Source organism: Mus caroli, chromosome 3 (genome assembly GCF_900094665.2).
Source record: "Mus caroli chromosome 3, CAROLI_EIJ_v1.1, whole genome shotgun sequence".
Lineage (NCBI taxonomy): Eukaryota > Metazoa > Chordata > Mammalia > Rodentia > Muridae > Mus > Mus caroli.
This window is the reverse complement of record NC_034572.1, coordinates 52,720,164-52,735,955: the sequence shown is the minus strand read 5'-3', so window position 1 is coordinate 52,735,955 and position 15,792 is coordinate 52,720,164. Positions and strand designations below refer to the sequence as shown.

General features: G+C 40.8%; 2 protein-coding genes across 5 annotated transcripts in view; one reads left to right on the top strand and one right to left on the bottom strand.

The window, feature by feature from the left end:
* Positions 1-6,147, top strand: part of Igsf10 (immunoglobulin superfamily member 10) — a 35,342-nt gene extending 29,195 nt beyond the window's left edge. For 3 of the 4 annotated variants that reach the window (XM_029474958.1, XM_029474957.1, XM_021157444.2), the window contains one exon: positions 3,696-6,147. In XM_029474958.1, coding sequence (XP_029330818.1) covers positions 3,696-5,604 — 1,909 coding nt within the window. In that variant the 3' untranslated portion in view covers positions 5,605-6,147. The remainder of the gene's footprint in view (positions 1-3,695) is intronic. The other variant, XM_029474960.1, reaches the window with a different exon arrangement.
* A 428-nt stretch (positions 6,148-6,575) lies between these two features.
* The window catches only part of Med12l (mediator complex subunit 12L), a 313,727-nt gene continuing 304,510 nt past the window's right edge, over positions 6,576-15,792 (bottom strand). Inside the window, exons 45-46 of the mRNA XM_029474961.1 lie at positions 11,165-11,246; positions 6,576-9,402 (exon numbers count right to left, since the gene is read on the bottom strand). Coding sequence (XP_029330821.1) covers positions 9,350-9,402; positions 11,165-11,246 — 135 coding nt within the window. The 3' untranslated portion in view covers positions 6,576-9,349. The remainder of the gene's footprint in view (positions 9,403-11,164; positions 11,247-15,792) is intronic.

Sequence of the window (15,792 nt, the reverse complement as noted above, 5' to 3'; positions counted from 1 at the left end):
TCTGTAACTCCTTCCATGGGTGTTTTGTTCCCAATTCTAAGAAGGGGCAAAGTGTCCACACTTTGGTCTTCGTTCTTCTTGAGTTTCATGTGTTTAGCAAATTGTATCTTATATCTTTTTCATAGTAGTTTTAAAATAATCTTTTGTGTTTCTGTAGCATCAAGGTTCTCTAGAGAAACAGAACTAGTAGCATAAATATATACTAATCAGGAATGCAATTGGCTTATACAACAAGAGATCTGGGGAGTCCAACAATTGCTGTGTTCACATTGGAAATGCTCAGAGCCAGTAGCTACACTGTCCCTGAAGCTGAGTGTCAGTAACCCCAGTCTGGCACTAAAGGCCTGGTCTTCAGTTCAATTTGACCGACCAAGGAGTCTGACTTCTGATGTCAGCAAAGGCAGCTGCAACAGAGTAGGTCAGTTTACTAACAAGAAACAGGGGAAGTAGGTCACAGGGCTTCAATACTCTTGCTTTGGACCTTCTTATGTCACTGCTGCTGGAAGACACTGTCCACATCTAGGTTGTGTCTTTTCAATTCAATTAATCAATAAAACCTCTCCAGTCATGCTCAGATCCTAACCTAATCTAGACAACCTAGATGATCCCTCTTAGGTTTGTCTAGAGACTTGGGTCTTAAGTGATTCTAGATCCTGCCAAGTTACAATATTATTAACTATTGTTAGTAGTACAATAATGTTTCCATTTTGATTTAGGTGACTGTCAATTTTTTTTTATTAATCTATGCAAAGATTTAGAGATGGTATTTATTCCCCTTTTTTAAACCCACAGATTTCATTGCCCTTTTGGGTTTTTTTTACTTTTCATTTTTTTATTATATTACTTTTCCTTTAATTTTTTTGTTTGTTTCCCTAAGTCCTTGAGGATCCTGTGTTTGAAAAATTTTTACTAAGATTGCATATCATGCTATAAATTTTTCTTAATACTGGTTTTTCTATCATACAGATTTTGATAGTTTGTTGCAATTTTAATGTTCTTACAATTCTCTTTTAAGTTTCAATTGCCTTCTGTCCATTTAGTAGCACGTTATTTAATTTCCACTTAACTATATGGCTTTTCATTCTTAATGAATTTCATTTGTCTGAAAAGAAATACAATAAAATTTAAATTTTTAAAAATTTGACACTTGACATGTGAACTCACCTAGAGAAAATTCCATGTGCTGATGATAAGACTGTGTGTTACAGTGGCTGAATGAAGTATCCTCAAAAAGTGCATTAGATCAGTTTTCTCTATAGTGTGGTCCAACTCAGATTTGTCTTAGTTTTTCTGTATATATGTGTATGTGTGTATGTATATACATATGTGTATATGTTTTTCTATGTATATGTGTATATTAAAAATTAAATTAAAATTAAATATTGACATATCTACTATCATTGCATTGAACTTAATTCCTTAGATATAATATTATATCTAATAATATTATATATTATATATCCAGGTGGTACCATATCAAGTGTATATATTTATATCTGTTATATCATCTTTGTCCTAGCTTATTCTTGGTGCTGTGACAAACACTATGATCAAAGACAATTCAGGGGAAGAGAGGGCTTATTTCAGCTTACAGGTTATAGTCCAACATTGAGAGAACTCACAGCTGGAACTCAAGGCAGACTCAAAGCAGGAACTTGAAGAAGGAGCATGAAGACATGCTGCTTGCTTGCTTACTGAATCATATTCTGCTAGATTTCTTACACAGGTCAGACCAAAATGTTTAGGTATGGTGTCAATTAGGGAGGGCTGGTATCCCTTTGTCAATCAACACAATCCTGCACAGACATACTCACAGGCCAGTGTAGTATGCAAAAACCCATCAATTGAGACTCTCAGTTAATTTTAGGCCTTGCCAAGTTGACAGCTGAAGGAAAGACAGTCTTGTCAAACTGATGTTTTGTCTCTTTTTGAAGTTTTTTCACTTCAAAGCTACTTGGAAGTTCCCAGCCCTCTCCTAAGCAGATAAGCCTTTTCTTATGTCACTATTCTTCAAGTGTTGATTAATGGAGGATGTTACATATTGTAACGATGGTGGATCAGATTTGAGGCTTGTCACCTTAGCTTTTTTTTTAAGGTTGCCTCTTTACCAGTATTATTAATATTAACCAAGAACTTGAATCAGAAGCAGGGATTGTTTTGATAAAGAGTCTGTGTTCTTAGAAGCCCCTAAGGTAATTGTGATGCACACTAAAATTTGAGTCTGGGTCTCAAACTTAATGGCCCACGTAAGCAACTTGAGAACTTTTCTAAGCACCGAGGTCAATGTCCCTGACCAGCTCTATCTGAAACACTGTTACGAGAAACCAAGCAATGTGCGTAAGTCTGGTCCCATACAATGCTAACACAGTTTAAGGGAGGGACTGTCAAGAACCAACATTTAGGGCTTTAGTCCTTAGTGTCTGCTACACATAACCATCATGCCAGAACCCCAATGCCTAGACCTACCCCACATCACTTCTCAAACATTCTTGCCTTGAAGCATGAGCTCCAAGTATTCTGTTTACCTCATGTTGTCAAAAGAAAGGGGAAAAACACAGGTGTGCTTGAGTATGTTCTTAACACTAAAGCGAGGGTCTGCCACCTGGTGGTCAACTGTGTCAATTACGCAGCAGGTGATTCAGCTTCTAATTCATCCTAGAATGCTGTCCTCTGCAGCAGGCAAAGGACAGATTGCTTCTAGTTAAATAACTAAAAAGTTGCTTCATTAACACATTTAAAAATTAGCATCAGGCATTAACTCAGCACATACCCACGAGTTGTTTTTCATTAAGAGGAAATGCTATTTTTGTGGATCCATTTGATATATAAAATGTCTTAAAAACTGGCTACTTCCAGCATCCTTCTCACCAACAAGCTGTTTCTAAAAGTTGTATAAAAAAAGATCTGATTGAAGGCCATTTCGAAAATAACACTGTCTTCAGCAAATTATGCTTTGTTACAAAGCTTTTTTAAGCAAATGGCTTAGATAACAATAAGTGACTTAGATCTTCATTTTAACAGCTTTAAAAAATAATCCATAAAGATAATGCCATGTAAGAGAGAGAGAGAGAGAGAAGGAAAGAGGAGGAGAGGGAGAGGAAAAGGGAAAGGGAGAGGGAGAGAAGAAGAGGAAGAAGGAAAGGTGACAAGGTGATGAGCTTGATCGTGATAATTATTTTCATTTTATCTATGTGTCACAATTTCATACTAAATTATTTACATGTATGTACAACTGTGACATTCAGCTCTTAGTAAGGCTGGATAAATCATCCTATAAATAAGGCTGCTTCTACATAGTATGGTATTCTGTAAATGTGTCTACATTGGTGACAATATTTAGTCTTTTTATGTGTTAGTGCAAGGTATGCTCGTTCATTTTGGTGTGTGCACGTGTGGTGGCCAGAAGTAAATAAGCATTGGGGTCTTACACAATTGCTTCCACCGTACTCTCAGGAGGGCCTCTCACTGAGCCTAGAGCTCATCCTTCAGGTACACTGGCTGTCGAGCAAGCTCCAGGGAGCCAGCTGTGTCCATTCTGGGGTTATGGATGTGAACCACCTTGCCTAACTCTTTGTGGGCGCTGGAGATCCAAATTCAGGTCTGAAAATTGTGCACTAGGCAGCTTCCCAACTGAGTCATCCCCTAAGCCCCAATTCTCCCTGCTGCATTCTCACGTTTGTCTCTTCTCTCCTTAGAATGGGCAGCCGGATCCATGTCTACCCAAATGGCTCCTTGGTTATTGGATCGGTGACAGAAAAGGATGGTGGTGACTACTTATGTGTGGCAAGAAACAAAATGGGAGATGACCTGGTCCTGATGCATGTCCGCCTAAGACTGACACCTGCCAAAATTGAACACAAGCAGCATTTTAAGAAGCAAGTAGTCCACGGGAAAGATTTCCAAGTTGACTGCAAGGCTTCTGGCTCCCCTGTGCCTGAGGTATCCTGGAGTTTGCCTGACGGAACAGTGGTGAACAATGCAGCACAAGCTGATGACAGTGGCTACAGGACCAAGAGGTACACCCTCTTCCACAATGGAACCTTGTATTTCAACAAAGTTGGGATGGCAGAGGAAGGAGACTATATTTGCTCTGCTCAGAACACCTTAGGGAAAGATGAAATGAAAGTCCACCTAACAGTTCTAACAGCCATCCCACGGATAAGGCAAAGTGACAGGAGCAATGTAAGGATCAAGGCTGGAGACACAGCTGTCCTGGACTGTGAGGTCACTGGGGAACCCAAGCCAAATGTATTTTGGTTGCTGCCTTCCAACAATGTCATTTCATTCTCCAATGACAGGTTCATATTTCACGCCAATGGAACTTTGTCCATCAATAAAGTGAAACCGCTTGACTCTGGGAAGTATGTGTGTGTAGCTCAAAATCCTAGTGGGGATGACACTAAGACATACAAACTGGATATTGTCTCTAGGCCTCCATTAATCAATGGTTTGTATGCAAACAAAACTGTTATTAAAGCCACAGCCATTCAGCACTCCAAAAAACACTTGGACTGCAGAGCAGATGGGGTCCCACCACCCCAGATCACATGGATTATGCCAGACAATATTTTCCTCACGGCTCCATACTATGGAGGCAGAATCACGGTGCATCAAAATGGAACCTTGGAAATTCGGAACATCAGGCTTTCTGATTCTGCGGATTTCACCTGTGTGGTTCGGAGCGAAGGAGGAGAGAGTGTGTTGGTGGTGCAGTTAAAAGTGCTGGAAATGCTGAGAAGACCAACATTCAGAAACCCATTCAATGAAAAAGTAGTTGCCCAGGTTGGCAAGTCCGTAGCAATGAACTGCTCTGTGGATGGCAACCCAACACCTGAAATTATCTGGATCTTACCTGATGGCACACAATTTGCTAATGGGCCACAAAATTCCCCATATCTGATGGCAAGCAATGGTTCTCTCATTGTTTACAAAGCAACTCGGAACAAGTCAGGAAAGTATCGCTGTACAGCAAGAAATAAGGTTGGCTACATCGAGAAACTCATCCTGTTAGAAATTGGGCAGAAGCCAGTCATTCTGACATACGAACCGGGGATGATAAAGAGTGCCGGTGGGGAATCGCTATCCCTGCATTGTGTGTCTGATGGAATCCCTAAGCCGAATGTCAAATGGACTACACCAGGGGGCCTTGTGATAGACAGACCTCAAGTCAGTGGAAAATACATATTGCATGAAAATGGCACATTGGTCATCAAAGAAACAACAGTTCACGACAGAGGAAATTATGTCTGTAAGGCTCAAAACAGCATTGGCCAGGCAGTTATTACTGTTCCCGTGACGATTGTGGCCTACCCTCCCCGAATTATAAACTACCTTCCCAGGAGCATGCTCAGGAGGACAGGAGAAGCAATGCAGCTCCACTGTGTGGCCTTGGGAGTCCCCAAGCCACAAATCACCTGGGAGACACCGGGATACTCCCTGCTCTCAACGGCAACAGAAAGAAGGCCCCACAGAAGTGAGATGCTTCCCCTACAAGGCACGCTGGTCATTCAGAATCTCCGAGCCTCCGATTCTGGAGTCTATAAATGCAGAGCACAGAACGTGCTTGGTACTGATTATGCAACTACTTACATTCAGGTCCTCTGACAGGAAGGGAGAAACCAAAAATGGAACAAAAGCCAACATCTGCAGAGTTTATTTTTTGGAAGAAGTTTAATCAAAGGCAGCCATAGGCATGTAAATGAATCTGAATACATTTACAGTGTTAAATTTACAATGGACATGCAATGAGACTTGTAAAGAAATGCATTGTGAACTGATACCGAGTTTCTATGGATTTCAAAGCAAACTCTTAACTTAAGGCACTTTGATTTTGCCAACAAATAATAAAAAACATTAAGAGAAAATGATCCACTACAAATTAACAAATGGCGAATGCACCTGGATTTTCAGTAAAAAGACCTTTCTTCCGCTAACGGTTGCCAGCTGCCTTGTGTCTGTTTTCCACCAATGTTACAAACATCGCACACAGAATGAATGGAGACAACGTGAAAGGTTAGGTTTGCAGCCTGTGTTAATCTCAGTGCACAAATATCTTGCCACTGGTTTACAAACGTTTGGATAAAACCCACAGGAAACAAGCACAGAACTGTTCCGATTATGACTAGTAGATTACCATTGGTTCACACTGAAAGTTCCCATTGTCTCAATACCCGCGTTAAAAATGAAACCAAACAAGACAAAACAAATGCAAGCGAGCTTTTCTACATGTAAAGGGCAGCCTACTGCTCACACACTGGGAAGTGCAAAGCGTGTTTCACGTTTGTCCACACCTCTCTCGTCCTGAAATGCTCTAGAGGTACAGTGAAACTTCCTTATAACTTTAAAACCTTGCCCAGGCACCCATGGTTCAGAGCCATTCTTAAGACAGACTTTCTAAGGCAGAATCCCTCCAAGAGTCTAGACAACTGCTTCTATATAATGAAGTTTCACTGTATTTAAATGGTGGGCTTTATTTTCATATTTCACCGTACTAATATTACATGTTTAATTTAACCCAAATATATGTGGGAGTATCATATGATTCACCTCTTTTATTCTAAAGGCTGGTATTTTCTAGAATAATTTCTCTGGCTTCTGCCCAAATTTCATCTATTTATAAATTTATTTCATCTATTTATAAAGGGGCCTTGAAAATTAAAAAAGCAAAAGTCATTCAGTTAGCCCAGATCACTAAGACCAAGAGCTTTGTTAGCACATGCCATTCATCTGTAACTTGATGCCTACTCTCCGTAATGCCTACTTTCTTTTGGCCCCTACCTCAGACACGAGCTGACTACAGTTAACATTGGTACTCTATGGCTGCCAGAGGTCAAATGATACCCACTGTAGAGTAGTCTCCCTCTACTTTTAGATGAAAAAGGGTACATAAAACAAGAAATGCCACCCTCTAAGGATTCAGCTTACAATATAACACAGATGTTAAGGGGTTCTTATAGCCAGAAATGGTAAGTATACCCAATTCCATTAGATTTCAAGGTCTGGTCTTTAATTTCCTATCTGCAACCCACCCAGCAAATGACAAGGTTCTGCAATAGAGCTTTTCCTTAGGACAATTTTAATGCCAACCACATGCATTTGCTATGAAAGAAAAAAAAAAACCCTCTCAGAATGCAGAATTAAGTGGCAGTAAATATAATAACTAAATTTAAAATTCCAGTTGCTTTCCTTGTAACGCGCAGGGCAAACAGCTCTAGGTTTTTCCTCATCCCCCACAGCATCTCAGAACTAGAGGGCTTTAGCATGATTTACCTTCCTCATCTTAACAAATAAAACAAACAACGACAAAGGAATAACCATAGCCTTCATGTGCAAAATGATTAATAAATTAACTTCTGCAAAGTTTAAAGTGCAAACAAATGCTATGCAGTTCTAACACTCGTTCTGCTGTTCACAATATTGAGCTACAAAAAAAGACAAGGTTCAAACTGAAGCTGGAGTTTTAACCATCAACAATCATTGAATTAAGACCAGAGAGGACAGGATATGGCCCACTCACTAGGCACAACATTCACACTTCGGTGGTTTTGCGAATGCAATCATATGGCCTATTACCTGGGGGGGAGGGGGGGAGGATAGCTTCGTGAATTTTAAGAATGACTCTGGAGAGGAAAGCAAAGCGGACATATGGGACCACTGAAATGTACTGCACTGTCTGAGAGCAGAGAGAATGTGAACTCAGTGGGAAGAATGGGCTTTAATGTTTGGCAAAGTCTTTTCCAGCCCAGAGTAAACACAAAACAAGCAGGCTGGAGGGGTATATTTCACAGTGTACAAAGCAGTTCACACGATGTCGCCATGGCAAAGTAAGCAAACATGGATCTGAGGTCATTTGAATGAGTCAAACTCTGCAATGGGTAACTCACCTAGGAAGATATAAATTATTTATAATAACGATCTTCGAAAGAAATCATCTGAAGTTGTACTAGCTACATTTTAAAAAAGTAGTTCTACAGGGTCTGCTCTTCATAGACAATCTATTCACAGTATGCTTCACTACATTACATGTGAAATCATATGGCAAAAAGAAAGTGAACCCAACAAAGAACAGGGAAAGATCCCTACATGTCTTAAAATGCCCTGCAATTTTCACATTCAAAATTGTATGCATCTAATTCTAAAAAAATATTATACGGAATACTCTTAAGTTACACAAAATGATAATAATTTACTGTATTTTTTTTCATTCTAATAGGAGCAAATTACCACATACTTGAACAAAGTTAAAATAGTTACTATTTCTTTATAATAAATTTTGATGTATAATTTACTTTACTTGTGCTTTTTGCACCGGTTTATAAATACAGTAGAAGCAATACACAACCAAGACTGACACCAACATTAATAATTAAATTCAAAATTGTAAATACTTACCATACAAAATTAACAGCAAGTATACCTTTGATGACTACCAGAACCCTCTGGACTGTGGGGCCAGATTCTCTGGAAACCATGTCAAGTCTGAGCACTGTGGAATCTAAGGCCAGCTGTGAGATTTTATTTTATTTTTCTCAAGTTGGCATGAGGTTCGGAAGAACCTAAACTGAACAGTTATTATTATTATTTTTTTTAACCAAAACTGGCAGTAAGTAAAATGGGCCGATTCCACCGTGGTTCTTCTGGCCTCCCGTGGTTATAGGTTGTACCTTCATGAAGAATCTGGATAAAGATTTTGCCACTGGGAACAAATTTGTGTGCAGCTGCTTTTGAGAGACTCCCACAGACCTCGGGGTGACTCTTGCAGAAGCCCTGAAGAAGCGGAAGTACTAAGCAACAATCCATTTCAGCACCTTTGGACCACAACAAAAGCGAAGCCAAGTCCTTCATAAATGCGAACAAAGTTTATAAAGTGCTTATGAAAATGATCAACATTTCAAATTAAAGTGATGCAAAAAAAAAAATGTTCACCCCACCGCCACGGTCGAGTGAAGGGCTAATGTGTCCACTCCCGAGAGACCCACCACAGCTTTCAAATCAGTAGTTTGGTCCACCACAGGTTTAAAAAAAAAATCGTTAATGAATACATAAATATTTAAACCTACCATAATTCATTCTTTATGTAAATATGAGATAAAAAAGCACCAGTTTCAAAAGGTCTGCTACCACACTATCTGGAGTAGGCCTGCATGATCCACATTTTAAAACCTATTTTAAATCTGATGAAACCAAACCACAACTCCTTTACCTATTTAAATACCTCTGCATGAAATGTAGCATAAAATATAGGAAAACATAAATAACAAAAGACCAAAGGAGACGTCGTATGATGACTACTAAATTTGATTTTCTGTTTTTCAGTGCAAACATAAATTCCATGTCTTCTCTTTCCGATTCAAAAGTGTGAAGGGTGTGCACAGGGAGTCACTCCTTGCTGTGGCTGGTTACCTAAGGGGAAAGCAAACATGACAGTTACAGATGTGAACTGGTGCTGCAGATAACACCTTCTCTCTAGTGGGCCTCTCAGTCACAGCCCCAGGTATGGGAGGACAGAGCAACAGGCTAGACCCTGGGGCCAATAACCATGTAATGTGACCAGATGTATTCTGTCGAGGGGCCAAGTCTACAGGAGAGACTCACGGCTGCCCACACCATGCCTTGGGATTGGATAGATTGACTCACAGTGTCCAAGAGTTGTATTCCAGCTCTTGACACTCTGGGGACAGCAGAGCAAGCTGACATGCTCTTCAGATAAGTCTGCAATACAGGACTCCTCAGTGCTGATTTATAAACACTATAAGGCAAAGCCTTCAGGTTATATTCTCTGCAAGAATTTTAACTCAAAAATATCGTCGCATTTCATTGTTTTAATCACAGATTATTTAATAGAGTATACCTACTTAAAAAAAAACAGCTAGGAAAAAAATTGATCTTCACGTAACCAAAATTAACTGAGGCTATATGAAAACATACGCACATATTTCAGGTTTGGAAATTAAAGAAAAAATCTCATGTCTGTATTCATTGAACATGGTGATGTGTTACATAAAGACACAGACAAGTGTACATTATATGTTAAAGACCAAAAACAAAAACAAAATAAAATAAAGAAAAATTAAGATATGACTGGCAGAGACACCAAGGAGTGTGGAGGGAGGTGGGGGGCAATTCTCTCTGTCAAGATACCCACATGCAAAGCAGGCATGCAAAAAGCTACCCCTCAGCCACAAATGGATGCCACATCACTGTTTCAACATGCAGCAGACTCCACTCTGTAACTCAGAAACACTGAAAGCCACGGGAAAACATGTCTCCTACACTTTCATAGGTGGGAAAATGTGACCTAGCCAATAGTGGCCACACTGGCAAAGAAATCAGGTCTTGTGACTCCAGACCACTATGTTTCACCACACAAGGGACTCACTCCATCTCTACAACGACTCTATCCTGAGAGACTGGTATAGGGGTGATCTAAGTCAAGGTCATGGGATGAGCTTCTCCTTAAACATTTCTAGCTCTATAAAAACAAGACCCGGGCATGGAGTTGAGGTTAAGCAGTAGAACACATGTCTGGGACACAGAAGCCTTGGGTTCTATCCTCAGCACCATAAAATAAAACCAAGAAGAGGGGGTTGGGTGTGCTTTGGGAAAGTCTCATAAAACAACAGGAAAATACTGAATTTAAGGGGAAAAAATGTGGCTTTTCCAGGTGAAGAAAAAGGTAAGCCCAAAACTAATCAAACTAAGACAAAGTGAAATACCTCAGACCAAGCCAAACATGAAAAAAATGTATGTATGTATGTATGTATGTATGCATGCATGTATGCATATATTATGCATATATGTATGTGTGCACATATATGTGCATGCATGTATATATGTGTGTGTGTATGCATGCATGCATGAATAAATAAATGAATGTATGCATCTGTGTATGTATGTATGTATGTATGTATGCATGTATGTAACAAAAGTAGTCAAATAAAAGAGGAGGAGTGGACAGTGGAGGTCTAGGAGGGGTTTAATGGAGGGTAGCTGAGAGAGGAGACAGAAGAAAGCGAGGAAGGAAAGTGATGGAGCTCTATTTCAATGAAAAAGTCTTTAAAAATGTTTCAGAGGACACAGTGTGATTTCTGAAGAGCCCATTATGCCGGGCTTGTCGCTGCTGACTCCCAGGGCTCCCCTGGCTCAGTGTGAGACAGGTACTTACTAGAAAGCTGCTTTTGGAGCTGTCGCACCAGGGCGGCTGTCTGTTGCTGTTGCTGGGTCTGCTGCAAGCCTTGCCTGGGGAACTGTAATTGCAACAAGGGGAAGGATGAGTCAGCCACTCGTGCTCCACAAGGCACAGGCTGTACCTCGGGGCTGGCTAACGACGTTCACATGCTCAGTTTGAATATGTCTGGTTTTGCCTACGGTACAGTTGGCCAAATAGTGCTTCCCGCAGGTACTTGCTTGGCATTTATCTTTAGAGTTTCCATGAAGAAGTTCCCACTACAGAGGTAGCCTACTCATGCAAAGACCTCTTTGACAAGATGAAAGCTCTCTGCTGTGGAGATCTGTCCAATGCCAACAGACCCCATGGGCAGGGCAGAGCAGAGCCTGTGAGGTAGAGCATGGGTTTGTGGAACATCTGACCTCCACCTGACAGCCATGGCAGGGTGAGCTGGGCCATACACAAGAACACTCACATTTTAAGGAGTTTTCTCCTAGCCCTGACTGAGGGGACCTGGAAGTACCACACAAGAAACTGCGGCTGATGTTTGAGGAGCATGGGGAGACTGACTGATCAGTGTCTGCTAGAAGCAAAGCTGTTTTTGATTAGAATCACCAATCATACTGGGAGACTTCCTAACTGCAGGTGTCAGACTGCCTCTTTTTCTTTCCTTTCTCTACTCCTCAGCTGTCTTCCTGTGGCCTAGAAACAACTGGGATGCTCGAATACGAGCATCTCTTAGTCGTACACGAAGAACTGGTTTCCTGTTAATGTCAGTCTGTGCCATCTGCCTGTATGGAACACAATAACCAGGCTGCCACAGCACCCTAGAGAGCACCTCCAGAGATAGAAAGGTGGGAGCTGACCCAGGCCAGGAAGGAGCATGGTAAGGGAGTTTTCTTTATTTTTGCCAGCTTCTTCCACAGCGGCTCTCTGTCAGCCTAGTGCATCCAAGGCAGCCGTGCCTGGGCTCTTCCCTCAGGTAACCCGGCTCTCTCCAACTCTCCTCTTCTCACCACACTAGGCTGAGAGGTCTGTGCTGTGCCTGTAACACATCTGCATTGCTTGTCCTTAATCTGCTTCACATCCCTAACAAGTTTTTAATAAGACCATTTTCAATGTGAATGCAACATGATTCCCTTTTCCTTGGAGGTCCTCAGTATGACTGACAGCTGCCCAGGACTGTTAAGTCGTATAGAAAATTCAAATACAGAATGCATAGCTAAATGTGAATTTCAGACAAGTAACAAGGAATTTTTTATTTTACTAATATTTAATATTTCATGTGACAAATACTGAATTTAGTCCAAGTAACCCAACAGAAAATTTGACGTAACACTTTTGCTAACTGCTTGCCTGAAATTCAGATTTAACAGAAAATTCTAACTTAGACAGCATTGCCAAGATGACTCTTCCATGTGTAATGTCACACAAAGATGATAAGCCATTGCCAGCACCAACCCTCTCCACATACAGGTCTGGGAAAACAGAACAACGATCATTCCTCTGTGTGGAAAATTTAGGAAGGCACGTGTTTTCTTTTTAATTCAACGGTTTCAATGCTTAGAATCCTATTTAACAAGTCTTGCTATGTGCCATGAACTATTGTGGGCATTATAGGTATACACTATGGTGCTTGATTCTGATGAACAATGATGCTAACAAAGCTTTTGGTACAGGTGCTTTCATGTTTAGTGTGTGTAAATATGGAGTTTAGTATGTTAGCTCTCATCATGTCATGTAGGGCTGAACCCTTCTCCACACACACTGCATTTCTGCAAACATGTATCCACACAGCCCCCTTACAGAGAATGCATATATATATAGAGAGAGCTGGATGTCCCTTCTCCTCAGCTTTGGATGTTTAATCTTGAATGTTCAGAGGTATTTGAATTTAGACTATGAATAATAAAGACCTATGATCCTTTACTACCAATTTTCTCATGATACAGGTGGGAGCTGTGTCATTTGGCTTCTGAATCCTAAGGGCATTCTTAACACTATTGATCTCAATTTCTCATAAGAGAGCACGAATTCCCAGAGAAAGACCAGTATAAAACTTTTGTCTGTGGCTGCTGGTCAAAAGTCACAGAAGTTATTAACTAATGCTGCTATCATGTATCTTTTTTGAAAGGCAAAATGGAATACAACATAATCTTCCCCCAAGAACGAGTGTATTTTAAGTCACCCAATTAAGACAGCATAAGATGAAAAGAATAGACTTAGTTACACAGTATGGATATTATTTTCTTAAATGTTGGAAGGAGCTTCATTCTACATCTATCAAACAGAGTTAATAGTCATTTAAACACACGAACCTTTAAAGGATTGTACGTCAAGAACTACACTTATGACCAAGCTTGCCACACCACACAAATTTCCCCAGAAAGGGCAGAGGCTACCACTAGTTGCCCTTTCTTCCCAGACGGCAAATGACACAGGCATGCACACTAAGTTGTCACCACACTTAACTGATGGCCATGGGTTTCTCTTAATCTTTCACACTCACTTTACAGAAAAGCTTCCGTAGGACACCTTGAAGAGGTGACAGTTTCTGTCCTAAGGCAGTTTTGACCTTAAAAACACCTTTATACAGTGATTAACTTGGCTATGGGTATTCATTGTCACTGCCTACCATGTCCCAACTGATGCTACCAACTAAAGGAGACAAAGTCACTCAAAAGGCAACAGATGTAGCACTGCCTTTCATGGTAGCTTACGCTGAAGCTTTCCAACATGGGCTCCATGTTTCTGGATCTTTGGATCTCTGTTTGGGCTTCAACTCTATCACTCAAAATAGAAATGCTATAGTCCTAAACCCCAGGATTGTGACATTACTTGGAAGCAGAGCTTTTCTAGAGGTAGCCATGATTATTACCATGGAATCTAACACAACATGAATGGTACTCTCATAAGAAGGGAAACGTGGGTACATTAGTGCAAACAGTGAGAACGTCACGCACGAGAGGGTGACATACAGCTCAGATACCAAAGGCAGCCAGTGCACAGTGAGGGACTGGAACAGAGGCATGGCGTGGGCTCTCCCATCAGCAAGCAGAAGGAACCACCATTGTTGAATCCCCATCTTTCACTTCCACTTTCCAGAACAGAGAGAAAAAAACACAAACCCATTTTTAAGCCACCTAAGTTCATGTACCTAACTAACAAATCAGTACAACTTCTGAAGCTCTTCAACTAAAAAGGTCTACCCACCATATGCTACTTTTCACGTACAACACGGCCATTCAGCCATTTCCAATGATTCTCAGTCCTCCAGTAGCGAAAAGCATACTCAGTACTTCCATGGCACGCTCCCTAATGCCTCACAGGCTGCTGGCCTCTACTGAATATAACAAATAAGTACTGATCTAAAATCCACTGTACCCGTCGGCAGGCAGGGAGTGGCAGGTCAGGAAGGTGGTGTGGTAACTTACTCCTCCCTTAATGCAACATCAACCACAACCCCAGAGCTCACCTCTCCTCAGCAGCCAACTCACCACCCTCTTCTCCAAAGATGGGAACTGAAGGGGAGAGCAGGCCTGAAACATGAGTTGGATCTGCTAAGGATGTCTATTATGAATAGAAGCCAAGGTGTTTAAAAAATAGTGAATCTCAGCGAACATAATCAAAAAAGAAATGTAAATTTTTTTCCTTAAAGTTGCTGAGGTATTGTGCCCTTGATATTGACATACATAATTAGCTGAAAATATTTTTGTATCTGTTTTCTATTATGAGACAATGAAAAAGAGGTATAGAATACATACCAAAATATCTTTAACAGTACTATCTTTAAAACTGGTAACAGTCCAAAATTTTAACAGTAGAGGAATGGTTCAGCAACTGAAAAATAAAACTACATCAAAATAATAATTTAAAAGTATTTATATACCCAGATGTAGTGGCACACACCTTTAATCCCAGTACTGGGAATGCAGAGGCAGGCACATCTCTGTGAGTTAAGTGCCCACCTGAGCTAGATAGTAAAATCCAGGGCAGTCATGTCCCACCCTGTCTCTAAGTGGAAACTGAAGAGATGGAAAGTGAAGAGTGGAAAGTGAAGAGATGTTAAAAGCTTAGGTCACAACCAATAGATAGATGCATAGTATACTGGCTGGTTTTGTGTGTCAACTTGACACAGCTGAAGTTATCACAGAAAAAGGAGCTTCAGTTGAGGAAATGCCTCCATGAGATCCAACTGTAAGGCATTTTCTCAATTAGTGATCAAGGGGGAAAGGCCCCTTGTGGGTGGTGCCATCTCTGGGCTGGTAGTCATGGTTCTATAAGAGAGCAGGCTGAGCAAGCCAGGGGAAGCAAGCCAGTAAAGAACATCCCTCCACGGCCTCTGCATCAGCTCCTGCTTCCTGAACTGTTTGAGTTCCAGTCCTGCCTTCCTTGGTGATAAACAGCAGTATGGAATTTTAAGCTGAATAAACCCTTTCCCCCCCAACTTGCTTCTTGGTCATGATGTTTGTGCAGGAATAGAAACCCTGACTAAGACAAATTGGTACCTGACCATGTTTTGGGGAGGACTGTGGAAGGACTTTGAAACTTTGGGCTTGAAGATCCATTCGTTGTTAAGAGCTCTGTCAGATGTTGTGTAGGAGCTTGGAAGATAATGTTGAGAA